Raw genomic sequence first — 27,620 nt, forward strand, 5'->3', positions numbered from 1 at the left:
AACTATGAAACTATGAATTATTGAGGCTAGGAATCTGAGCTACAAATGAATATAGAGGTTATTTATGCCCAATTTTGTTTTTCAAAATGTTTTTTGGCTTGGGGGTGGGGAGAGGAAATCAGGAAACTTTTTTATATCTGAAACAGATATGTAGTTCTGAAAAATAAGAGAATCTCCTCATGAGATCTATGCCTGATAAGAGATGGGGAGCATGGATATGAGGCGTAGAGAAAAAACAAGACAGAAACAAACAGAATATCTAATCTGAATAATTTTGAGTACCTGTTGATCTTTTGTATTATTGTTCCTGGCTTCCCAAAAATAGATCAGATGGCCTCCAGATGGGATAGGGAATGGAAACAGACCAAAAAGGACCATCAAACTTTCTACGAAGTGGTTTGGGGGCAGATACAAAGAAGTAGGCACAGAAAAAGCCAAAGGGTGCTTCTTGCAGAAGCACTGCTTTTTTCTTGGAGGTTCAACTGTGTATGCTAAGAACAGAAGGAAGGTTCAGATAGATGTCTCGATTCTGTTTGCTAACTGTATTGTTTCCTTTCCAGCTGAGGTGTGTATACACAACAACTAGTCTTTAAAATGGCACATATTGTTAAGAATACATAGAGCAGGGGTGGGCAAAATATGGCTCGTGGGCTGCATCCAGCCTGCAAGACCATTCTATCTGGCCCATGAGGCCCCTAAAAAAATTTGGAAACTTAATATTTCTCTGCCCTTGGTTCCTGTCAAAAATGACAGGAACCAAAGGCAGTAGGACCCAGCCTGATGGGCTTCCACAACAGCAGTGCCTGCCCAGCCTCGCCCCCCAGCCGGAAACCCCAGCTGGGGTTTCTGGGCTGGGAGCACATGGCTGCCCTGGCGGAAAGCTCAGGTAAGTGGCGGGGGGGGACCCCAGGCAAGGAAGGAGCGCGGGGGGGAGACAGCCCCTCCGTGCCCACGCCTGGTGCCATGTGCTGAAGCTCCTTACAGCCTGTGTGGGGCTGCTTGTGCCCGCTCCGGACAGCCCCACGTGGGCTGCGAGCGCCTGCAGTATGGGACACCGGGCATGGGAGGAGCCACTTCCTCCCCGTGCTCAGCTTTTCCCTGGGCTTCTTCCCTGTGTGGAGAAAAGCGGCCCCCCACCCGCCCCATGGCTGGCGCCCTGCACTGCAGGTACTCACTTTGGGCCCCACCAGTGCTGGTCCTGGGACATTGGTTCCAAGACATTGGAATGTTGGTCCCAAGATGGTGACCAGGGGGCGGGGCACCTGTCAAGGTGTGGGGCTACCCATGCGGCCCTCAACAGCCTGCCAAAACTGGGTAAGTGGCCCTCCATTCAAAATAATTGCCTGCCCCTGACAGAGAGAGAAGTAGTCTGAAGCTAGGAAGAAAGCAGAGCGGCATCTTAAGGCATCTTCATATGTGCTCCAAGGGTGAGGTGAGGCGGCACTTTAACTAGAGTGGCTCTGAGAGTTACTCTAATTAAAGTGACCACAGTGTCCTGTGTATCAGCATCCCTGCACTTCAAAATGGCTGCATGGGCACTTTAACTAAAGCTTGTTCAATGAGCTTGATACATGAGACAAAGCTGCTAATTAGCATGCTCCAGCAGACCCGATAAATCAAGTATGCTTTGACATGCTGCAATTACAGCAGGCTGGAGCAGCATCCCCACACCTGTATAGGCACCTTAGAGACCACTTGGGCCATGAACGCATTTTAATTAATGAATCAGCTGAATGTTAAGACTCAAAACCAAAAACCAAAATGCTGCACATACTGAATCAGCCACATATTAAAATCAAAATCTTCAAGCAGAGTCTGTGTGAACAAACCCTTTCTTCTGCCAGCTATCTATCTACTTTGGTTCACACTGCTTATGTGCATGAATATTGGCTTATATGTACACAGCTAGGTTGCTGTGCAACAGCAGGTAGCTGCTGAGCACATCGTCTCTCATGGGATCAACCTACAAATAAAACCGAAACTACAAATAAGAGTGAAAAGGCATCAGCTTTTCTGAAAGGTTAACTGTATTGAAGGAGTACCAGCAATTGGGAAAGTGCCATCAAAGAGAAGCAGTAGCAAAGCTGTTGTCTTGCAATTGTCTCGGCAGAATTTTAAAGTTAAGAGAGAAGCTTGAATCCACTTACGTTTGGAACCTCAACGCCAACTGTAAATGCAAGAAATTGAAGAAAGACAGTAAAGTAAGAAGAAACACTCCAGTTTTGGTTCACATATACACAACAGCATAATGTATTAATCAACAGCCATATCTTTTGTCAAGAAGGCAATAAGCTTGCCAATGATATTTTGGCATAATGATTTTAAACCCACTGTTGACTGGCTTAGCAGATGGAAGGAAAGATACTGCATCATGCTGAAAAAGTTGAATGGTGAAAAGCAGAATGCTGATGCAGAATGATGTTGGCAGAAAGATGGGTGTTATAGGTTTTGCCTGAACTGCTGCAAGAGTATTCTGCTGATGATATTTTCAGCACAGATGAAGCTAGCCTTTTCTTTCAGTCAGACCCTTGCTTTCAGCATTTTTTCCAGTCTCTTTGGGCTGGAAAGGAGAAAGGCTACATTACATTGCAGGTCACCAGCAGTGTATCAGGCAATGAAAGAAGAACACTTCTGGTTAACAGACAGTCCATGATGCTTCCATAGTGTCAAGATTATTCACCAGAACAAATAAAAATGATGAAATACAAGCACAATTTTCATGGAATTGCTAAATGGATGAGAACTTTAACTTACAAGAAAAGTTAAGAAATTGTTTAATCGTTGGATAATTATACAGCACATATGCCAAATGTTGTATTACAGAACATCGATTATTTTTTTTCCTGCCAGCATGTCCTCATTCATGCAGCCTCTTGACCAAATCATTATCAAAAACATGAAGAACAGATACAAAAAATAAAATCATGTCACAAAACACTCATGGAAATTGACAAAATACAAAATGTCGCTGTTGCCAGTGGAATGACACTTCTGGGTGCTCTTCACATGCCGAGTCATTCTTGGGACTCTCTTAAAGCTGACACCATTCATAATTGCTTCCATAAGGCAGGAAATGCTAACATGATTTACAATATATATGAGGAAGTGGAAATAGTTTTCCACCTGAAGAAATTCTGCTTCAGACCTTCAAGGAATGGGTGGGCATTCACAATGGATTGACTGTTACTCCAAAGGTGAGTGAGCAAGACATCAGACATGAAATCCAAAAGCAACACAAGCTGCAAGAACATCTGAGATGAAAAACAAGAGAAGGAGGAAGCAGTGCAATAACCTTCCTGTGCAGGATGCTATTTCTTTTTTTGTGGGAGGGGGTGTGGGGCTTTGGAGCAAAGCAAAAGTACAAAAGAGAACTACAAAATATTTTATACTTTAAAAGAGAGAGTGTTAGATTTCTGAAAACAAAGCATGGTAATAAACTGTAATACTACAACTATTGTAACTCAGACAACTGTAATTATACTCTAACAAAAAATGAAAATCCAGCAAAGTATCAAACATATCCAGAGTTTCTGGATAGAACTCTGAACAGTCTTCTTACTTTGCTCATTTTACTTTGCTATTCCTTACTACAATCACCAGTTAACAGAATCAAGAGTGCTTTGTCCAACATGACTAATAACCAGCCATTATTATACAAGATTTTCAGTAGGAAAAAAGCCAGGAAAACTACCAATAGTGAGAACACTGCTAACTGTTGTCTCTCCTAGCCAAGAGTGATTAGAAGGAACTGAGAAGAGTTGTTTGCACTCTGGCCTTTTATGACTTTGGAGGGCGGAGGAGTGGGTTGAGGGGAGCAATATGCAGGCACAGGCTGACAGGAACTGTTAGGCAAAAGGTTCTGATTTCTGCTTCTGGTAGCTGAACAAATCATCTTGCTGACAGATAAACTGACATACAGAAATTTGCAGGGTGATGGCAGTCATTGGAGGCATGCAAGTAGCTGGCAGTGGAGTATGTGCTGTTATGGGAAATACAGCATGGGAGTGACTGAGGAGAAACCTACTAGAGACCAGTGGTGCTTAAGTGACTTCTTTAGATTTCTAAACAGACTTTATAGGTCCCAGATCTTTTTCCTTAGTTCCTCAACTTTTCATTTTCTTGTTCTGTTTGTTTTGTTTGGTAGATGGAGGAGAAAGGGAAGAAGAAAGAACCTTCCCCTGATCAGTGTGAGGTCTCTCATATTGCATACAACTATGGCTGTGGACAGATATAGCATTTGTAGTGTGACAAGTGCTGCAGCACTCTGAAGCACTAAGAAAATGTAGTGCTACATGCTTGGACAGACGTAACGTCCTGCTGCACCCCATCCCCCTTCCACCAGAGCACTACAAAAGTTGCCACAAAGGCATGCAACGGCACACTCTCTAGCCAGGAGGTGTGATAGAGGGGTTGCTCAGTCCTGCAGCTTGGCTCCCCTCCTCCACATAGGGGCAGAGAGAGGAGCTCATCAGTGAGCATGCTGTAGACCCCAAGTCTCCTGAGGGCTGCAGTTCTGCTCCCTACCCCTCTACCAGAGCCAGGAGACAGAGACCTACAGGGCTTTTTAGTCTCCTGTCCTGATGACATTTGAGTACCTAGGCAGTGTTCATTAACTGGCTACTCCACTCTGTCTCCCTCCCCTCTTGGATAGAGAAAACAGAGCACTGTGGGATGCTGGGGGACCAACAGATAACTGGTCCCTCTATTGTTCACTGTCCACATGTAACCTGTAGTGCTAAAGAGAAGCTGCTGTTTCATCTAGCAACATTTTTGTTGCACATCTGACATTTTGTAGCACTACAGGGCACATATGTATTTGTCTGCCTAGACCTTTTAGTGCTACAGATGTGTTTACAGCATACGAATGTTCCATCTGTCCATATGCTATGTGGCATTCCCTTGTGGTGTTACTTTCAGAACTGACAACCCAATTTAAAGGGTGGCAGGGTGTCCTCAACTTTACAGGAGGCAACGTTCATTCCCAGAGCTCCTCCCTAACAGCACAAAGTACGGACCCACCAAAGGGTGTCCCCTTTCATAAACGCATTTTTACTAATTTAATACCATGGTGACTACCAGTGCAGTGGCACAAAGAAATCCTTTGTGCTATGATCATGCCCTCCCCATCATGCTACCATGGAGTTTTAAACTCATGTTCAGATTTTAAAGTTTGAAGTATGATCTTCCATATAACAAATCAACATGCAGTTATTATCACTGAATTTAGTTCATGGAGCTGCTTGTCTCAACACACAATGAAGCTCCATATTATTAGTTTATAAAGGTATAAAGACCGGAGTAATTAAGCTCACAACAACACCCTGGCGGTTCTGTTCTCTCTTTTCCCACTCCTACCTACCTGCTGCTTGAGCTGCTGTACCAAGCGGTCCTTCTCCCGTTTTAGTGCAGCCACTTCATCTTGAGTTTTCTTCTTAGAGGATGAAAGCTCCAGCAGAGCAATATTGGCATCTTTTTCACTGATGGCAGCAAGAAGGGCTTCTTGTCTGGAAAAAATAAGAGCAGATTAATGCCTGAGTGTTCTGTACAATTTAGGTCAGTGATTTTCAACCTCTGGTCAGTCTGTAATGGGCTTAGAGTTGACGTGTAAACATGACCCTTCCACAGTACAACATGAAACACATGCATGTGTTCAGGGCTTTCATTACAGAGATATGCTGATATCAATTCTATCATTAAAACATATTTATAACCATTTATGAAAAAATAAGAAAAATAAGGAAAAAAATATAACATTTGAAATCTAAAGTATTGTGCAAAGCTTTCATTTTAACAACATCCCCTTTTCTTTTCATTGTAAACAGTTTTCCTAAGGGTACCCATTGTCTGACATTTTTTTTAGATGGCATTAAATGCGGCAATAGCTTTCTTTTTTGAGGAAAAAAAGTAAAAGTTAGCTGAGGTGAGCTGGAGCTGCTACTATTCTCATGGAAATCTTCTCCTAGTTCCATAAACACACACAGAATGGGATGCAAAAGAGGAACAATAATAGAAAATGCAGTTTCTGTCCCTCATGTAAGGATTTTTTCCTCTGGCTGCTTGACACACACAGGAACAGCACAATATCTTATCAGCTATTCTGAAATGTTGCTCATACCAGAATTAGGCATTACTTTTAATCGTCTTTCTAATCAAGGGATCATTGTAACATTATAAAAGAAACAGTGTTGGCTGGTTAAATTGGATTCTTAATAAACAAAACAAAAAAAGAAAAGGAAGGTGGGGGGAGGGCAAGGAATAAGGAGAGGATAACAACAGGAATCCAATTCTCATATTCCAGATGTTATATAGAGAACCTAGCTGGCGGAGATCAGGATGTCACATGCATCCTTTTCTCTGGCTTAATAAAGTTAGAGCGTCTTTCAGAATACGGCTAAGAAAAGTCAATAATGTCATGATGGGTACCAGTGGCCCAGGAAATTATATGGAAGGCAGCCGTTATGGTAAAGCTTGTATCTTCCAGCCCACACATCTCCAACCTGGCACCATTATTTTTTTACTGAAGTCTCTTTCTTGAGGATGCCAAAAAGGGATTATTGGGTCCTCAACCCACTATTATTTTGTCCATAAAGGAGGCTTAATTTCTGACACACCACTTCTGATCTATTCATGCGCAATTTCATTATCCTTCTTATACCAAACATAATTTCAGCCAGTCCCTTGATAGGATCAACAGAGGTTTTGTTTAAATTTCTTCTGTTCCCTTGTCTCCCTATGTACTTTTTCCTAAATTTTACACAGAAGTCCAAAAGAGACTTTTATTACCTTGGACAACAAGGATAAAACCGCTGCATGATGTTTCACTGGTATTTTGACTGAGAGAGGAATTGATTCAAAAGAATGAGATTAATAGGAAAAGGCAGATATTTTATTTCAATTCATTTAAATATGCTCATCCAACACAGAGTTTAAAGCTGGGTCTTCAAAAGTAGCAGATTTTCACTACTAGGAAGGCATTCTGAAGTTTTTGTAGCCCTTCAAATCACCTTTAGATTTAAGCTAAAGACAGCATTAACTTTTTAAGTTTTTTAAGTTGCAACAATTTCAGGAAGTAGATTTGCAATTCAGTCAAACTCATCAAGTGTGTGTGGCAGGAGAGGCCCTGGGGCAGCTGTGATGCCCCCTAGGCTGCCCTAATTCTGCCCACAGTCCCAGTCCTGTATATAACATCCCTGTTCATCTCACTATCCATTCCTTCATGTTCTTTTGACAGATTGGGAGGCTTCCCCTGGGTCCTGAAGTGCTCTCACTAATGTCAAACCAACCTAACTGACCTCCCATGGCCCTCTGCCCACTAACCAAAACTCCATGGTTCTTCGTGGGTGTCTCTTGAGTCCAGGCAGGCCTACTGGTGCCTGGCTGGCACTACTCTGAGCCAGTCACTATCCATGGCACTACTGATCCTAATTAGCCTTAGGGCTCTTCATTGTGGCCTCCAGCCTCCCCCATAGTCATGCCCATGTCCTGCAGGTGTTTACTCTTGCAATTTGCCTTCCTATATAGGCTTTGGCCCTTGGCCTACAGAATACTCAGGCTGTACACTTCTAGCCTGGCCCACTTGCTTTGGCCTGACCTGTCAGTCTCAGCCTCTCGCCAGCCACAGCCTGCTTGTGTTGCTTTCTTGTGGCTCAGGCTCTAGCCCTCTCGGCCTCTGACCTGCCTGTGCCTCACTCCCAGACTCTGACTCTCTTAACCTCAGCCTGCCTATCTTCCCCTGTCTGGTGCCTCTGCCCCTGGCAAGGGTCAAAGCCTGGCATGCCTCTTAGATATCCCTGTGTTGCCTCCTTACCACCCCTACAGTTACCACCCAGATTTCCAGTATAAACTAAATCTGAAATGCAAGCAACCACTCAAAGCCCATCTCTCCAGGCCATCATGCCACTGCTAAGTCACCTCCCCACTCACTGGCTCTCTTAGCCCTGGGAATACCTGAAATGGCCTGTAGGCTTATGTCCCCTGGGCTACTTCCTTTCTAGTCATGTGTTCTCCTAACTGGTCACAGTTGTGTCCCATCAACCTCTAAAGCATCCTACTGCTGTTTCTTTAGCTAAGCTGCAGTAGTGTCCTTGCTGCCTAAACAGGGCTCTGCCCTGTTGTCCTATTGCCATAGGCACTTTCAGCATATAGGTCTTCCCCTGCCTGGGGACATACCGGGCTCTCTACTACAGTGCTATAGATAAGAGAGAATCTATCTTGATGTCCTCCCAATACACAACGGAAGCTTTTTCTGTACTGGCTCAAACTTCAAGTATTTAGGCTATGCATGATATAGCTGAAGACCACACTTCTAGAATTCATGTGCTCCGACTTAAACTACATGGTACAAGTGGTCCGAGGTCTGCAATCTATTGGTGAAAGGTGAGCAAAACTAAAATCAAGGCTGCTGTAGGACACTACAATAATAAATGTCATGAGTTCTCAGCATTTTAATCGCAGTCTACCATTGTTATTTTAAAAGGGAAATATATTCTTGACCACAATGATAAGGTTTTTCTTTTTTGTTTGAGAATTTTGGTCCTTCACTACTTGGAATACTATCTTTACAGATGGTTTAAGTAATGGGATATTTATTCCAAGAAAACTCCAGCAAGCATTGACGCAGAAATCAAAATCAATGTTGGTTCAGTACCACTGCTTAGAAAAATCAATTCGTTCTGAAAGCAGTTGTACTTATCTGTTACTATTTCTAGCCCTGGCACTCTTCGATAGTCACATTAAAATACACAATTACTAGTACAATTTTGCATTTTCTCCAATTTTGACATAATGTTAACGCCAATATCTAAGAAGCACAGAAGTCTGTTATAAGGGGGAATTATAATGTAATCATCCAAGCATCATTTTAAAATTTGATAACTCGTTGTCAAACAGGATGAGAAACAAATGTTACATATAGGTATATACCTAAGATCACAAGTTTTCTGTCATGCACAGAACTAGTTTCTATTCTAGAGGGTTTGAAAGAGATCAGAATTCAAAACCATCACTTTTCTTGCAGGATTTTTGGCATATTTCCAGAACTTGCTATATTAAGTCCCACCCCTTGATCCAGTGTGATTTTTATTCCATAACTGAAGGGTATCCCTCTAAAAATATCCATTGACCACTTAGAAAAATATGTTAAGTGGGAAAATAACTTCTACGGTAAAGGAGTTCAATATGTCCAACTTGCACCAGATGGGCTCTATGTGCCACATGCGGTGCAGTGTGACTGCAGAGACAATTAAAATATACTGGTGGGTAACTTCTTTCTTCTTTGAAGGCCTCCATGAATTCCCAAATATGAGCACAATTAATAAGCAGCACTACCTCTGATTGAAAGTTGGCAGAGATGCCAAGTACATGGAGGCCTGAGGGCCCTTGCTTCCCTCAGGAAGAGGGCTGCCACCTGAAATGCATAAAGCTTTCCATATATCTATCATCTTAGGCCCCCTCAGCAAAAATAGAAGTCAGTGCCTATAGGCAGAGAAGTTCTCATCTAAATAAAGACTGTAGAACTGCTCTCCCAAATCAAGCATTCATAGATGATGTTAAAGTCCAAGAAGTAGTGCTTGGTAAAATATCAACTGAACCCCAAGCCGCTGTTCTGCAAATCTTCACAACGGAAAAATGATGTATTTATGTAGTAATTTGCAGTGATTTTGTAAACCAGGATGACATACACCAGGCTCTGTATCAGAGAGATAAGCACTGGTATAGGTGCATACAACAGATTACTATTACAGCCGTTCACCACTACGTAGCAGGGGAGCAGGTAAAGAGCCCATTTATACCTTGACCACCCTAAGATTAGCTATGTACAACACAACATGTACATAAGTTTCCCAAGACAATTCTACACTGGATTTTAATAAATTAGAGCAGTATAAGGCTTTCTTCCTTTTTAGACTAGTGTAACATTTTGTATGCCATGGCCTAAAATAGTGGGGAGGGCAATCTTTATGGGCAGGCATGCCACAAATGAGCCCCACACCCTCCCCAAGTGCTACTCTGATCCCCTTCCCCTACCTGATTGGCTGCTCTGCATTCTTCTTCCTGCCCTGCCTGCTGCTGTGTTGCCCATCTCCTCTCTAATCTGCCACGTGTTACTTGTGGCATGTGCAACACAGGTTGACCACCCCTGGCCTAAAACATACTATGGTAACAGTAGCCCTAGTAAATAATGCCCTGTTCCCTTTCTTGTATGGAAACAGTGACTACAGTTAACATAATTCAATATGCAACATTAACATATTTGGACAACCTATGAAGTGAAGTAGGCTCTCTTACAACTTTTCCCCAAATTACAAGTTATTAGTTGCCTAAAGGTATTAGATGACTCTAGGTAAAAGTCTACAGTGCATTATACATCTAAAGAAAGAAGATTCATCTCCTTAGGTTAATGTGAAATTTGGGGGGAAAGACCAGTAAGAAAATGGATTTGTTGATGAGAAAGTTGGCAGTACTAGTCACTTTATGGATGCCATTTGGCTGTCAGGAGAGGATTATTTTGTCCTTGGGTACTCAAGGGGAAGTAAATGGATGATATTCCTTTATCCATTTCCCAAAGGAAAATGTTCTCCATTTATGGCAAAAACCTTGCACAGAGACAGGTTTCTCAGATTTAAGAGGATGTCCTAGATCCAAACAACAAGGTCAGTATTGGCTAACAGATAAACATCTGTGTAGCCAGATGCTATGATTCTGTATCAGTCCCATGACAGAGCACATTTTGAGACAGGAGCAGGGAAACAGAGGGCCAGTGGATATAACCCAAGCAGGCTGACATACCATTGTTGTCTTGGCCACAAATGTGCAGTCCTTGTCTCTCCACTTCATTTAGAATTATCCAATGAGTAAGAAGTATTTGAAGAAACATGTGGAGAAGGTCCTTCCTGCTAGCACAGGAGGAAACAGGAGATATTTGGGGTTATTCCCGAGGGGAAACCTACTGTTTGTCTTGCAGACAAACCTATCCTACAGGCATTCGTCACTTGTGGAGGAGATGGGTAATGGCACATACATTTAAGTACCGCTTCTGCTAGTCTTGGCTTCGTTTACTAAGAGAGTCTGACTGCACATTTTTCTCTTTTCAGATCCAGAGCCACTGGATAAACGACGTCCTTGCTTTATGAAAAAGAGAAACCAGCTTATGATGATAATCAGCACCCTGACAAGTATCTATAAGACAAAGTAACAGGAACTGGCTTTTGGGAACAAGGCATTATAGATAATAATTTATGTTTCTGGCCACTGCTAGGCTGGGACAGTCTGCAGAGTGTGCCACAGTACTGGTCATTTGCAGTTTCTCTCAAATATAGTATGCTTTGGTAGTAAGCGGACCTTGTTCTTCAAATGTTAAGTCTATATTCCTCACTTCTGATTCAGAGAACTGGAGCCAAGAATAACCTGTGCCATAATTCCCATAGCTGTAACTCTAGTGTAGTATCAAAGGAGGGTGCCTTGCTGCATTTCTGCCCTTTGCAAGCTATGGTGGCTACTTTGAGGCAAAACTCCAGGATTCATACAATAATATTCCAGAGGACATAATAAGTATAAAAATTAACTTTTTAAAGCAAGCTTGGGTATGTCAATGTAAGCTACCATCATGATGCAAGCATATTTTAAGATTTTCCCTAATGACAACTAGAATGGCTCAGGGTGCCAGAAGTATGAAAACTCAGTTCCAGAGGGTTGGACATACGGCTGGAATGGAGAAAAGGGGCTCACTGGAGAAATGAGTGTTATATAGATCAGTGCTGAGCCTCAGTAAAAACAGATCTTACAGTGATTGTGGCTTGCTAAAGTACTACAATTTTTAGTAGGTTCAATTTCAAACTTCTAAAATTAGTGCTAGGTATCTTTTCAAGATTATCAATAGTTCTACCTTTTCTTTCTAGGGACTTCACCAGAGTACTAGCTGTTTGGAGGGGAGGCTGTGGGAGGTCTTTTTTTTCCCCATCTGCTTTAGGTTGCTCCAGGGTAGAACTGCTCAGCATTTCTTTTGTGCTCTACGGCTGGGCTGAAGAGGTTCACTCATCTACTGTATGCTGGGTGGTTCAGTTGCTTAACTGAAACTGAGGGTTGCATTCCTCCAGTGCCAAGGAAATATGATGATGATTGAGAACTTCAGTTATGACAGAAGAATTCAAAGAACTGAAGGATCCCACACTGGAACATCTCTTTGAAGTCAGTTCTTAGGCCAGAATTGAGACATTTCTACTTTGTAGAAATGTTTGTAGAAGTTGGCGACGGTTATTGTAGGTATTGTTCAAAACCCTAAACTTCTCGTGCCAAGTCCTATGCTTTCAGAGAGATCCTGATGAAGCAGGCCTGTAGCCTCAAGTGGCAATCTTCTGGTGCCTTTGGAGTGAATACACAACAAAGAGCACTTTGTGCTAAAGACTGTATCTCCTCCAGGCACTCAATGTCTGTCTAACTGTGCAGACAACTGGACAAATTGTGTATTACACAAATCCCTCATGTGGCTTTATTCCCACTGTAGATTTTTGAAGTAAGGCAAAACTTTAAAGACCTCCTTTAATCAAAGGAAAAAAAATCTGTAATTAACTATGTGCAATTAGAAGACTACTAATATATACTACTAATTTGAACTGCAGAAAAAAGAGAACTAGATAAGAATCAGCAAAGCAAACTAGATGGAAAGGTTTTTCCTATTCTACATATGACAGAGAAAGATTAATTGAAATAATTGGAACTGGCTGGAAGCTACTGTCCCTCATATATGCTCAGGAGTTGAACAGGGATGTCATTAGTTTGGGCTGGTACTGCTGCAGTGGCTTTGAATGAGAGTTTTAGGGTGCTGGAACATGACATAAACAGGAATTCAAAGGCCTTTAAAGAAGAAACATATGGCACAGAAGAGACCTCTCATGCTAGTGTTTAATGAAGATGTTCAGGATTTGGTGGTTACAGTACCCAAGCATTTTGAGGTTCATGAAAGTATTTTTAACCAACTTGGAAAAGAAAGCAAGAAACATACTACAGCTCACAAAGATTTACCTTGCCATGTGCTGTTATTAGTATGCAAAACACCGCTATGGTAGATGTGAATGCTATAACTGCAATATAAAAAATGCTGCTCACCCTCAATGTATGAGAATCACCATTTTTGTTCCTTTTTTTTCTCTCTGGTGAACCACGGCATACTTTTGAAAATGTAAGCAAGAGCCTTCCAAACTACTTAGTAATCCTCAGCACTGAATGGTTAATATGTTGTGTTCCTTGAATAGTGAGCTGGATAGCAGCAGAACCCCAATAAGAAGTGACAAAAATGATCCATTCAATTCACCACCGATGCTTTAACTACCAGACCAGCCAAATTTGCCCTCTGACCTACAAATCCCAATACAAATTAGGATGTCTTTAATATTGTTCTCCTGCAGAACTCTGTTTTCAGGGAGCTACAAACACTCCTTCCTAGGTCTCTCCTGGCAAGTCTCAAAAAGGGGAGGAGGCTTTTTGGTAAATAGAGTTGGAAAGTACATTTCTAAAAAGGATTTTGTATTCCAGAGCACACTCCTCATGACTATGGTACTGGGGCACTGTATCAGTGGTAAAAGCAGAATGATAACAGGTTCCAATCCGTGCAGGACTGGTGGGGTTTCCAGTCTTTGGAAATTATTTTACTTTTAATAAGCTTAGATTTGCATCATCTGTAGAACATGTATATACTGCAATAACATGAATGAAACTTAAGATTAGCTGTCAAAAGTTTTACAATCACTGCTGAACTGGCATAATCACAACAATTCTGATCTCATCCGAAGGATCAAATCTATTTTCTCTCCTGGTAACATACCATAACCTATAAATTCCAGTCTTACAGAAATCTTTGATTGCATCTTTGATTTTTTTTCTATTAAAGGTCAATGACCTCAAACTGCAGCAGAAGAAAATTAGGATGGAGATTAGGAAGAACTTTCTCACTGTAAGTGTGGTCGAATATGGGAACAAGCTACCTAGGGAATTCGCAGAATCTCCATCTGTGGAATTTTTCAAGAGCAAGTTACACAGACACTTGGCTGGCATAGTTTAGTCAGGGGTGATCTTGAGCAGGATCTCATCAGTTCCCTTCCAGCCTTATTTTCCTCTGATCCTGCCCACAATCCTTTTTGTAACTGATTTGCCATTGTAAGCACGAGCCTTGGCATTACTTCTGGTTGCCTCTACAAGCACCCCTCCCCCATATATACTTCAAAACCATTATTCTCCTGTCATGCTAAGCATAACTTATTTCTTGCACATAAGTCTCAATACATTTTATTTGTTATACCTTCCTCTTGCTTTGCACAGCCATGATACCCTCATGGCAGGAGTACTGTGCAGGTATTTTTATAGCCTCCAAATGGTGACAACAATATTTTAGACAGAAATATAAGGAATTGCTGGGCAAGCAGGATTTGCTAAAGCTGTCAGCATGAGGTTTCTTAGGGAGAAATATATGTGAGAGCTGAGACTATAAAGCTGATAGATGTTATGAGTATTTATTAGAAGAAATTTGTACCAACTGTACAAGACAGCACCAATAATGCTCTGAGTACCTTTGACAAACTCTTGTAAACACACATCTACTCACCAGTTGACTCAGGGGGTGTACTCTCCTGTAACATAAGGAGTTTAAGAATAAGGCCCATGAACAAAATGCTACCACTGGACTTCCAACTTAACCCTTTCAGCTCTTTTCAGGCCATGCAGTATGACCTGATGGTTAAAAAGTTAGGCAGAAACAAAAACAAAGGTTTAGAGCCCTAACAGGAAATGCTCTGCCAACAGCCTCTTCTCTTTTATAATCAATGGAACTTAGCTCTAACGTTTCTGCTAACCATAAAAGTATATCATGAGGCAAGGGCAGACTCATAAATGGGTAGGTGTGCAGTCATTAGAGCTTTACTGGTCAAAATTAACATCTTAAAATGAACCTACATTTAACTACAATAAACTACAGGCAGTCACTGTACACCTCTGAGCATTGGTTTAAAATGCTCATGAAATGGCACCCTGCTTGACAAATCAGCTGATTATCTGGTTTCTGTAGAGATTAAGATGCAGCCACATGTAAAGCACATGGAAGCAACAAAATCCAGAAGTGGCAAAGTATGTATGCTGATTGCAGGTTTTACATCTGAAAAAAACCAAGAAAACTACTGCTACAGGGAAAAAAAATCCGTTTGACCATAGCTGCTACCCGCCCTTCTAATAGCAATTAGGAATCAAATTAAAACCTTATACTCAAACTCAATTCACAAACAACAGACTCATGCATTGAATCAAAAGACAATACCATTCATATCATTCCTCCTGGTTGTTTGCCTTATTCAACCAATATCATCTTTGCCTGGTCAAAGCAGAGTTTTAGCCACCCACTTCTATTCCATGGTCCAATCTTCCCCATATAGAAAGTAATGCAATTGTCTGTTTTACCTAGAGAAGCTGAGATGGAGACAAAAATGGTGTGTGCAATCAGAAAACTAACCTTTTCAATCTAGGTCTCTTCACTATCCTTGTCAAAGCCTTCCATACATCAGTGGCAACACGTGCAAGGCAACAAAGGATCACCAGACAAAACCCCAAAAAACCCTACATTTTTCCTTTCGGGAGACCATACTGTGGTCTCATAGGGCATTTATTCATGTGCTTGGGAGGGGAAGGCACACTTTAATTAGAGCAGCTCTGAGAAACTGGAGAGCCTCTCAGATTAAAGCTCCAGCAGCATCATGTGTATCAACATCCTCACACTGAAAAATGGCTGTAAGGGTGCTTTAACTAAAGCTCATTCTTTAACTAAAGCTTGTTCAATGAGCTTTAGTTAAAGTATTCCCACCTCCATTTTTCAGTGCTGGGATGCTGATACATGTGATGCTGGAGTCTGCTGGAGCACAGTAATTATTACCATGCTCCAGTAGACTTGATTAATTGAGTCTCCTCCACGTGTGTAGGTGGCTGTAATGACTCTCTCATCACTGCTACTTCATGAAAAATCTGAAACTGGTGATTGTTAAATTTAGTAAGAAGAAACAATTACTTGTATTGCTCTTTCTTCCATAATTTCCCCATCTTTTTAAGCAAATATCTCATAGAACCATTGGTAACAAAAAAATGTTTTCCAGAAACTTTGTCCTTAACATATTCAGGAACATGGGCATACTTTTTATATTGCACTTCTCAGTGTCTCACCCCTTGATCTCTTTCTAGATTTCAGTTTGGTTTTACAGGTATGGAATATTGTAACTCAAGTAGAAGTGCATTGATACATCGGTCCAATATCAGATTGGCATTGATACAAGGAAAACTGACTGTATTGGTAATCGGCTTTTTTTGGCTGACTCACATGGCCGATAATGTGGCCGATAAATGCCATGTACATTTGCACAGCTGTAGCGCAGCATGCAGGTGGCCACAAGCATGGTCTGGCAGCATCGAGAGCAGCTGCACCTGGCTGGTAAGTCTGTTGTGGGGGAAGGGGCAAGTGGGGGGCAGATCAGAGCCCCCATAGCAAGGGAGGGAGTGGGGCTGGGGCAGGCACTGCCCAGCTGAAGCAGGGTGCGGGACTGAGTGGGGAGGGGGTGGTGGCTTCTGCCCCTACGCACTCCCCTTGGAGGGCATGGGGCACATGTACCCCCAGATCTGTATACGAGGCAAGGGTGGGCTGATGCTGTGGACTGGGGTCAGGGCAGTGCCAGGCTGTTCTCAGAGGGTGGGCTGGTCCAGGCTGTGCTTGGTGCAGGCTATGCCAGTGTTGGGAGGGGGAGGACTGGGGGGGCTATGGTGGATTTTGAAGTGGCTGCAGCCCCTCCTGTAGCCCCCTCCCAGCACTGCTACCACTGGGCCCAAGTGCAGCCTGGCCCAGCCCCCTGCTGGGAAGAACCCAGCACTGCCCTGGCCCCAGCCTGCTGCAGGCAGTCTGTCCTTGCTCTGTGCACAGATCCAGGGGGCACACCCTCGTATTCCTCCCCTGGGGGTGGGTGCAGCAGCACGAGCTGCCCCCCCCTCCCTGTACCCCCTGGATGAGCTGCTTGCAGCTCTATTGCATGCCCCGGCCTGGCTGTGCGGTGCCTGCACCTGCCCCAGCCCCAGCCCTACTCCCTCCCTCATCACAGGGGCCTCAATCTGCTCCCTGCCATGCCCCTTCCCTCACAACAGACTTACCAGCCAGATGCTGTGTTCCGAGCTTCCCCACTGCATATCAGCAATTACACTGGTATCAGACAATATGGCTCGTTAAAAATCAGCTATTGGTATTGGCCAAAAAAATCTCTATTGGTGCACCCCTATCAAGTAGGCTTTTTGGATTCTAGTTCTGTTTATATTCCCTCACTTGGAAACACTGCTGCTAATTAATTCTTACTAGGATACAATCAGATTTCCACATAGTCTTGTTTCACACTTTGGGTCAACAGAACACAGTGGCACATTATTTCAATGGACTGAAAGCCGCTACCACATATTCCAATAAGGAGAAATGGTCAGGTCTTTCAGCTTTCATATAAGTCATTGCCATAAATAATCTAAACTAGAAATGAAGGATTTCTCAATCTACTGCTAATCCCTCAGTCTTTGGCATGGCATTGGCTTTCTGCCTGCCTTATCATAAAAAGGAATGTCTATTTAAATTAAACATAAAATAGGCAGTCAAATAAGAATAAGCCTGTTAATATGCTCCCTTTAGAAAAGAGATCAGACACTTACGTGATCAAGGGAACTTGATTAAATGAATACCTCATAATTGGACAACTAGTAAATAAGCAACTTCTTGTTCAGTAAAATTGTTCAAAAAGGGAAATAACAATTGTGTTTGTTAGGTAAAACAATTCATACCAATGGTACTGCTTACAATGCTCTTGGATTAAAATGTTATCCCATGTGGACTGTTTCTGTATGTTTAAGGACTTAAGACATTTTATAGTTTAGAGTTAATGGGGGAACTTTTCCTTCACAATAACCGGAAGAATCTCAAATGTTTACATAAGAAAAAACTTCCATTGCATTTGAACAGAACACAGAAAATATTCCCTAACGCCTGAGAGAGCAGCACACTTAACAAGCATTCATTAGCATCTCTGTAATACTTATATAAATGAAAGCAGAGAAAAGTCAAGTGGTAGAAACCAATAGCAGTTTCCAGGTATTTTGTCTCTTGGTCTCTTGTTTTCATCCTTAAACAACTCTAATTCATCCATCCTGTAACCATAGTGCTATTATTACTATTTCATGCTCATATTGCACTTTTCATTCATAAATCTCAAATCACATTTTAGGTGGAGGTGGCAGGAAGACATGCTAAAAAGAAATACGCATCTGTCCATATGCCAGCACTCTTCATTATTAAGAAAAGATTAACCAACTCTTGTCAGATGCCTAAAGCTAATGTGCTTCTATTTAACAGACTCTGAAAAGCAAAAAAAGAAGAAAAATCACAGTTTTGATTTTTCACTAACCTCACTAAACTCCGGCACAGAACAAAAAATAATGAATCCAAGTTTCATAACAAAAAGTTGAATCGGAGGAAGACAAAATAACCATTACAGATAATACTTAAATTTTCTAATCATTTTAGAATGACTAAGAATTGGACAGAATGTAGACAGGAAAAATGTATTCTCCCAGTTGGAATGAAAAAATAATATCAATGACCCAGGTTAGATGCAAGCAACATACATTGGAAGAAGACTTGTCTAACAAGTTATATAAGTGCCTCTTACTTCAACCCTATGTAAATCCTATGTACACTTGTACCTAATCCTGATTACCTGACTCCCAAATTCAAAGGCTTCTTCAAAGCTGTCATCTTGTTGTCTCTACCCATAGTTCCAGCTACTGAAATTCTTCATTTATCTAGCTGTCGGTTTAAAGTATTACTGACTATTTTAAGCACCTAATCCCTGCACTTTGTCACTGTCCTGATGTTTACGTAACCTTTCCTTCTCTGTAACAAATAACTCATGCCTACTTAGTTGTCTGCACCACATTTTAGGAGACTTACACTTTTTCTATTTCCACAGTATTCCAGGTCTATTTGCCTTGACATTAGCTAGGAGACTTCCAAGGCTGTATATGTATAGATTTTAATGCAAACAGGACTATTATAATCATCACCTAACATGCATAAGGCAGGTCATAGAACCTTGCTCAGTAATTACTGCATAAAGCAGATAACTTCAGTTTGAGGTGTGGTTTGTCTTTTCAAAAGTTATACCATCACCAGCCTTAATTTTAGATTTCAAATGATGGAAAAATATCCCTTTACTATGTAGGCTTACTACTGCCATTCATCCATTATGTTAAAAATGTGTCTTATTTTTAGTACTACTTTGTTTTCTAAAATTTATTTCTAATCTGTATAATTTCATTCATTTTCCCCCAGTCTCACCCCATTCACCAAAAAAACCCCCCAAAACCCAAACAACGTGCTATAAGACATAATTCTGCTTTAATTTAAGGGTTCTTAATTTCAAATTCTTCTTTTTAGGGTCCACATTAAGAGAGAAACTGGCCATGTGAATTAACTGGGGAACCGCATATTTCTATACTTCACAACAACCCTGAAATTAATTATGAATTACATTGACACTGGTGGACAGACTCTGAGAAGTAGGGAGTCATTTTACTCCTCCTGAACAGATCAATATCTCTGTGCTCCTAAAGGCCACCTTTAAGACAGTTCTACTGGTATATCTTACAAAACAATTGTGTTTGCCTCCTCAAAGTTTTCCTACAATCCACTGCTTCTAATACTACCGGTCCATAGAAGTCTTATTTTTATACTATGAAACTTAGTCTCATTAGCCCTCAAAGAGTTCTTTATGTATGAAAACTCAATCTTTCTTTGTATACAAGATGCCTTCCAGCTTTGTGCCATCAACAAATATCAGCACACTCCTATGTTTTGTGTTAAACATCATGAATGAACATATTTCATAAGATTAGCTCCAATTGGGCAGTAATTGCCCTCGTCTGACAGTTCCAAATCCAACATAGCTTACTCTACTCTATGTCTTACTCTAACCTACAATTCTTGTACTAACCCCATCCTCTGTTGAATTACAATTTCTCATGAGGCACTGTATCAAGGATCTTACTTAAGTCCAGATGTATTAGATCTACTGAATTTCTTTGGTCTACAATAATCAGTTGTCCTAACAAAGGGTGCATCTACATGATATTAATATGATGCAACAAATTTTTGTGCAGTTCACATCAGAATTTATTGCTTCCAGGAAAAGCATTTACATGTGCAACTAGGATTGTATGTTGAGGCAGGACAGTGTAGCCCTGGCTGGCAGGGGGCCCTGGGAGTCAGCCTGCCACCCCAAAGCTGCTCCCCCATCCAGCTCAATGTGCTGCCTGGGTCACAAGGGTGTTACAGTGTGAGGCTAGCCAGCAGGCAGCCCCCGCACTGTAGCACCCTTGTGCCCCAGCCAGCCCTAGTCACTGTCTAAATGTGTGTTGCAGCAGAATAATGACTCTGCCATTGGACAGTAGTTGTGTTGGGCAGTACTATCCTACAGCACTGTTAATTAATTTACTCCAGCCTAATAGGGGTACATGTGTAGATGGTGATGCTTTAGTGAGGAGCTAATTAGTCAACTCCTCAGTAAACTGTCTCTTGTAGACGCACCCAAAGAAAGATAACAGGTTGATCTGATGTGATTTACTTTTGTTATAACCCTGATGCATTTAATCTCATTTTCTCTTTAGTTTTTTTGCTTTTGAAATTTGTTTAAAAGACTTGCATATTATTGAGGTTCAATTAACAGGTCTGTAGTCACCCAAACACCTCCCTCAGCCATTCTTAAATAAAGGTACTACTTTGGTTATTCTCCAGTCATATGGAAGCTCCCTGATACCAGTTGGCTGCTACCACTTTTTCAATCTCATGAGCCAATCCTTCAGTATCCTGGAATGTAGATTATCTGGCTTCTTGCAGTCTGCCAGATTAATCTCTCTGAGTTTTGATTTTTCTTCAAATATGATCATTTCCATCTCAACATAATCATTCCCATTAGCTGTTCCCACTTGCTCCTTTGCCCCACATCATCATCCTTACTGAAAACTAGGGCAAAAGCATTACTGTATTTACCCGAATATAAGATGGCTCTGATGATAAGACAACCCCCCAGTAATTATATTAAGTATATGGACAATTTATAAATGTGTTATACTTTTCCAAGTATAGAATATAATTATTGGAGGTTTGCCTTTAATTTGTTTCCCTTCCACTGCTACAGCAGGGCAAATAAATCTGGGGGTCAGCTAGCCCCCTTGAGCACTGACCCCCCCAACTTCTTCCCACTACAGCCCCTTCCTCCACTCCTTACTGTCAAGACCTTGTTCTCCCCGAGCATGTTGAAGTGAGAAATAAATTTGAAAACAACCTTGAAATAGACATGCCTTTAGTAATTTGCATACACCATCTACAGACTTAGTTCATCCAGAATTGATACATTTTACCTTTTTGAAACTGCTGCAAGTTTTAACACACTTAATCCATAAACATACTTCTAAGCAGCACTTTTGTATCTACTTTATATATAGTATAAATTGGGCATGTCTACACGTGTGCTTTAATTTACATTCTTTTAATGTACATTAAAGCATTACAATAAGAACCTGTGCACTTTTGCTAATGCACATTAAAATAGGCTAATGTGCCTTTTTCTAGTACCTCACAATGTGGGTACTAAATTTAATGTGCATTAACAAAAGCACATTAATGAATGTGTAGATGTACCCTCTATGCATCATACTAATCCAAAGGCAAAAGGCTCAGGATTTACCATATAGTCCGTTAGGCTGGGCTCCCCAAAGTCAGTCTTTGTGCATACTCCACCTATCCCTACAAAGGATCAATGTGCTAATTAGCGCCTCCCCCCATGACTAGAACTAGGTGTCCTTGGAGCATGCCTGGGATGCTCCAAAACTTTACATGCAGATGAGGTGCAGGGCAACATGGTCTGGTTCTACCTCATAGAGGGCAGAGCCACACTAATCATATGCAACAGGCTGAGAGTGGGGGCAACAGAGGGATTCTGGGTGAAGTGTTTGGGGCTTTGTTTGGTGATGTTTTCCAGACATTTAAGGCTGGTGAAGAAAAAGGAATGATTGGACATGGAAAACAAAGGCACAGCTCAGCTCTGGAAGTGAAGAGGAAGTCTAAATGTATGCAACATAGTGACTTACCATGACTTAAAAAAGAGCTGGTGCTGATGGGGACTGCACTCAATGGGACATACTGTATATCCTTTTCAGATGGACATCTTGGTCTCTTTGGTAGAAAGGGGAGGGAAATACTATGTATCTGGGTCCAAGAAGGCAGTTTTCCTTAAGCTTCTCAGTGTGGTTTAGTACCTGCTGAAGTGCTGGGGTTTAATGCCTGTTTTATGGAAATGGAAGTCTTTTCCCTAGCCTGTTCCTGCAGTCTTATGGCTGAGGGCAGGTAAAGCTTCGGCTTATCTGAACCCCAAACCTCTGGGCTTGGGCCTGCACGTAGGATGCCCACCAAAAGACTTCAGAAATATCTGAAGCCCTTGGTGGGGGGAGGGGGGATGTTTGCCGGTTGTAGGGCTACTTATGGTTGTGGACTGACTCATGGATTTGGATGTGCTTTGGCTGATTTGGCTTGGAACATATAACATTTCTTTAAAAAAAAAGCAAGGGGAGGGTGTAAGGGCTAGATCTGGCTCTCTTGGTACAACTAGGTACTATAGTACCTCCAGTCTGCATTCCAGTTCCCTATGGAGGGAACGCCCATCTGTTCTTTTAAGGGCCACACAAACATACACAAAAAAAGTTCTCATCAGCATGTTTACCCCATGTGGCCCAGGTATTTTATAGTCATGCTCAGTACTGGGTGCATTTAACCAGCTTCATAATTGGTTTCTATTACTGAGCACATGCTACTTTTGGCAGCAGTTTAATGATAGACACTGTATTTAAGGAGGTTTCTTTTTATGCAAATGTAAGATGAGGGGCTTTCCCACCCATGCTTATCAGGAAATAACCTCATCTTGTATTTGAGCAAATATGGTACTTTAATTGTGGGGCCACATGTACAAAATCTTTACTCTTACTATAAAGTGGTCTCACTTCTCCTCCTGTTTTCTGGCTACAGAATCTTTTACTATTTGTTTTAATTCCCTTTGAGAGATCTAACTTGCCATGTCTTTCGGTTCTTACTTTATCACTTTTTGACATCCAGAACGTAGCTTTCTTTGAGGATCAATCCTACTTTTTATCTTTGTAGGCCAGGCTCTCTGGCTTCTCCTTACTACTTTTTTTAAAGTTTTGTTTATGCACTTAGATTTGGAGTCTTTCCTTACAAGGTTTCTCCCCCACCCCCACCCTTTTGCTTGGTACATAAATTCCAAATCGTTTTTGAAATTTTGATTTAAATAAAATTCAAGCTTCTTCCACATTGAAGTTCATAACCTTTTCTAGCTAGTTGAGTTTATTAACCCATTCTAAATTTCTGAAAAAGTTTGCCATATTGACTTTTTTCTACTGGTGGATATACTCATGGGAAGTATCTTAAAAAATGTCAGAGCACACAAGGTGTAGTAGTGCAGATCCAAGAACTTGCTAGAGCTTTATGATGAGGCTATTTTTGCAAACTCCTTATGACAAATAAATACTTGGACAGCAGGTAGGTAGACCAGCACTGGGGAGCCTACTTTGATAATTCTTTTTTGTGACAAGTACATCTAACTCAAAGTCTTTTAATGCAGAGGAGATCTGTATGAATTATCAATGCAACTAGATTCTGACTCAATGATGTGCTTTTAGGATAAACAATTCTCCAGATGTCTAGTTTAAAATAATTTGCATGCTGTGTGAAGTTGGGATCGTAATATTATATTTTTGATCACCATCTGATCTTTGTTCTGCATTATTCTTGCACTGAACTTGGAATTGCACGCTGTAGGGAGGGAGAGCATATACTGCTTCAGACAAGCACTGCAAGATTGATCTAAACCATGGAAGCAGATTGCTGACAGACTTTCATTAGTAGATCAGTGTTGGTTATAACAATACACTTCATTTCTACTGTGCTTTTCATTCACAAATCTCCAAGTATTTTGTAAGCATGCTAATGAAGCCTCAACTATCTTATGACACCAGCAGTATCACCACCATCTTTTTAGGTGGGAAACAGCATAGAAAGCTGAAGTGACTTATTGAAGGTCTCAGAGTGAATCCTTGGTGAATCCTGGACTGTACTGCAGATGTATGAAACATCAGTCTAACTGTAATCACTAGACAATGATGATCTTCCTGATAGTAACAAAATGTCTATGAACTCATTAACTAGGTCAGAAATGGTATAAAAGCCCTGTAACTTTAAACCATATGAAAATCCCATGAAGACCGTATTCTTGGGTTGAACATTTCTGTGTACATACTTACTAGGTATAGTTCTTAAACATCTGAACATTAAAAACTGCAACAGGAAAAAAGCAGAGGGTAGAAGATTCTGCACATCCCCTGTTCAACCTCCCCCTCAGCATCCCTGCTCTAACACTGTGTGAAACAGGATATTGAGCTAGATGGACCTATAGCCTGACCTAGTAAATGACATTTCTTATGTTCTAGTACAGGGATGCTCTACCCCTTGCCCACAGGCCAGATATGGCTCCTGAAGTTATGTCATCTGGTCCATGAGGCTTCCCATAGGTCCAAAAATGTGGCAGCAGGGGAGTGATGACACTGCTCCCCTGCTGTTAAATTTCCAGGCCCATGGGGAGCCCCACACCCTGCGTGCTAGATTAGGTACCCAAACTCAGTACGCAGTGCCAGGCCAGGGCAGCACTGGGCCCAGGGCCCAATCCCAGCACATGGACTGTATAGGATCTGATTCAGGCATCTGGGGGCCTATCTGGGCACTCAGGGCTAGACTGATGCAATGAGGCACCTGGTCAAAAGCTTTAGCATAACTGTTTGAATACATATCAAGTGAGAAACTCAAAATCCAGGTTTCTGAACTTGAGAGGAATGATACCTTTAAGAAAATTAAACAAGCTTGGTGTTACAGAGAGAGGATATATAGTGATTTAGTAACATGATGTATATTTAAAACTCTTCTAAAACCAGGGAACCTTGTTACACTGCAGCTACCTTTGAATTGGCTATCACACTGTTAAAAACATATTTTGGATTGTACCTATACTGTGAGTGGATTTTAAGCTCTTGTAACAACTAAGCTACAAGAAAGTTAAATCCTATCGACATTACATGAAGATGTGTTTATATTTTCTTAAACTGGTTGCTAGAAAGAGACTAAGAAACGTTTAAGGCAGAAGTGATAGATTTGGGAAGGAAACACTTTAGGGATAATATTTGCATTATAATAATAACATTTCTTGGTAGATTTTGGAAGCAAACAAGTCTTTCTGTGAGATCCCAAAGCTTTCTAAGCTGTTTAAAATGGTGAGGTAGAAACGATATGATAATATGTGTGGAGGACTCTACTGGTTGGGAGCCCCAGAGATTCACAAGGAACAGAAAACCAAGATTGAGAGGCTCTCATCTCTAGAAGAAGGGGTGGGTTACAGAAGCAGGGGCCAGATTCCATTCCACCCATTAGCCATCTAAGTAGACGTAGGTATGTCAATGAGATTCTATTCCTGCCTTTTTCAAGTTATTGAAAATCCATTAATGAAGCTACTTTTGTAACATGTGGTCACCTAACTCTTAAGACTGAATCATAAAAAACAGCAGCAGGGAGGAGGACTCTCACGCCTCCTATATTAACTGTTTACCAGGGACTTGAGCAGAGTGGAGCAGAATCAAATTTAGACATAAGAAGGATAAAGTGTTCCAGCTGCTAGTAAGGAAAAAGAAGGGGAAAGGGTCCTAGAGAATTGAAAGAGCTTTCTGAGACTTTAGGAACTTGTATTAAATAGGGAGAAATATAAAAATGTTTATTGCCATTACATTTTTATACATTAAGCCAAGAAGCAAAGGCAACCAAAGGAAGAAAGACACAGTTCGAGTTATAGAAGTGTGGATTGGCAACTCTGACCTGAGTAAACTAACTTGATCAAATTACAACAGGAACACAGTGTAATGGTTAATACAGAATGATTGTTAAGGTTTGGGGATCTGTTCTTTACTGCCATAACTTTAAGTGTGACCCAGTACAAGTCACTTAATTTACTGTGCTTCGATGATTAGGGAAAATTTTACTTATCAGGCAAATAGGAGTGTTTTAAGGGCATATTCAGTAACATTTAAAAAGTGCTCTGAGTAACTAAGATGGAAGACATTAGAATGGAGTTTTTATTAGTAATAATCCCACAGTTAAAAAATGTTTGCAAAATTCCTGGGCTTTCTAGAGCTCTGATTTTTGCTAAGAATAATATGGCTGCAGAACCGCTTGTTCTTTTTCAAACAAGCAATTCAAGGTGCTATACAGGTTACACAAGTACAAAGAATCAGGGAAACACCTGGGAACTGTAGGGATTCCCCTACTCTGAAACCCTTAACAGGTACACAGCAGAGACCTCTTGGGCAAAGCAAGTGAAACGGTTGGCCCTGAACAAAGCTGCTTTATGGATTTATGGCAGACTCCTAGTTAAAGACTCATCTGGGGGGAGACCATGTGCTGGTTACATTTTTGCCATTCCTGCCCTGGTATGGCATGAATAAATCACAGGGCTGAGGTCAAAACAGCCAGCCCATAAAGTGATTCATGGACCCAGAAGTGCCATCCCCCAGGACTATGTACTTTATTACAGTAAACCTCAGAACAAGATACAATTTCCTGTCTCAAGGAGCAGCCTTTAAATCAGGATACCTGGACAGCCCTGAAACCACTTAAAGAAACAATAGGTCCTGCCTCACTGTTGCCTCTTGCTGCTGGCCTGCACTTGCCCCAGGCCTGTTGCATTTAGCAGTAAATATCAGCTTTAGAAATGGTCTTGTCCTGCAACAAATTGCTGTGGTGACAAGACTGTGGAGTAAACTTATTACAATAATCCCATCCTCCAGACCCAGCTCTCTACCCAAGAAATAAATATTTGCCATGTGTTCTTTTTCTTTCCCGTTTTAGTTTTTAGTTCTTTTCTGTCTCAAAAACTCTTTGTACCAAAATTTTAAGAAAACAAAGGACTTCCCCCCAAGGCTAACTCAGGCACTGTTTTTTCTAATAAAAAGCAGGTTAGTGGAATACTCACTGGAGTATTTTGAGGTATAAGGATCCTGCTGTGGAGTCTGGGCTATAACAGGGACATCACAAATTTGTGATAAAGGGCTCTGACATACAAGCCTTTTTCCTTTGCCTTTTGGCTCTGACATCTTAAAATAAACTCAGGTAGTAATACAGAGTATAGTACTGAAAACTCTCATCTTTTTCTCAGAGTAAAAGGGTTCTAAAGTCATTATGGAAAAAGAACCAACAAACAAGGGACTGAACACTTTGTATTATAGGGGACTCTTCTGCCCTAACCACTCAAATTACACAAACTCCTTGGGCATGAGAAGAAATTATGGGTCCTGAACCATCTTGTTTTCTAGAGTCATGGTAGCCTCCCAATTAAAGGCTAAGCATTTGCTGGTTGTATTCTTGGCATTCCCTACTGTGTTTGAAATAAAATCCCCAAATCAAG

The 27,620-nt window shown here is 41.3% G+C and overlaps 1 protein-coding gene across 6 annotated transcripts in view; it reads right to left on the minus strand.

Moving 5' to 3' along the window:
* The window catches only part of ERC1 (ELKS/RAB6-interacting/CAST family member 1), a 467,579-nt gene that overhangs the window by 96,626 nt on the left and 343,333 nt on the right, over positions 1–27,620 (minus strand). For all 6 annotated transcript variants that reach the window (XM_019544570.1, XM_019544571.1, XM_019544569.1 and 3 more), the window contains one exon: positions 5,360–5,504. In XM_019544570.1, coding sequence (XP_019400115.1) covers positions 5,360–5,504 — 145 coding nt within the window. The remainder of the gene's footprint in view (positions 1–5,359; positions 5,505–27,620) is intronic.

Source organism: Crocodylus porosus, unplaced genomic scaffold, assembly GCF_001723895.1.
Source record: "Crocodylus porosus isolate Cpor-Errol unplaced genomic scaffold, CroPor_comp1, whole genome shotgun sequence".
In the NCBI taxonomy this organism is placed as follows: Eukaryota; Metazoa; Chordata; order Crocodylia; family Crocodylidae; genus Crocodylus; species Crocodylus porosus.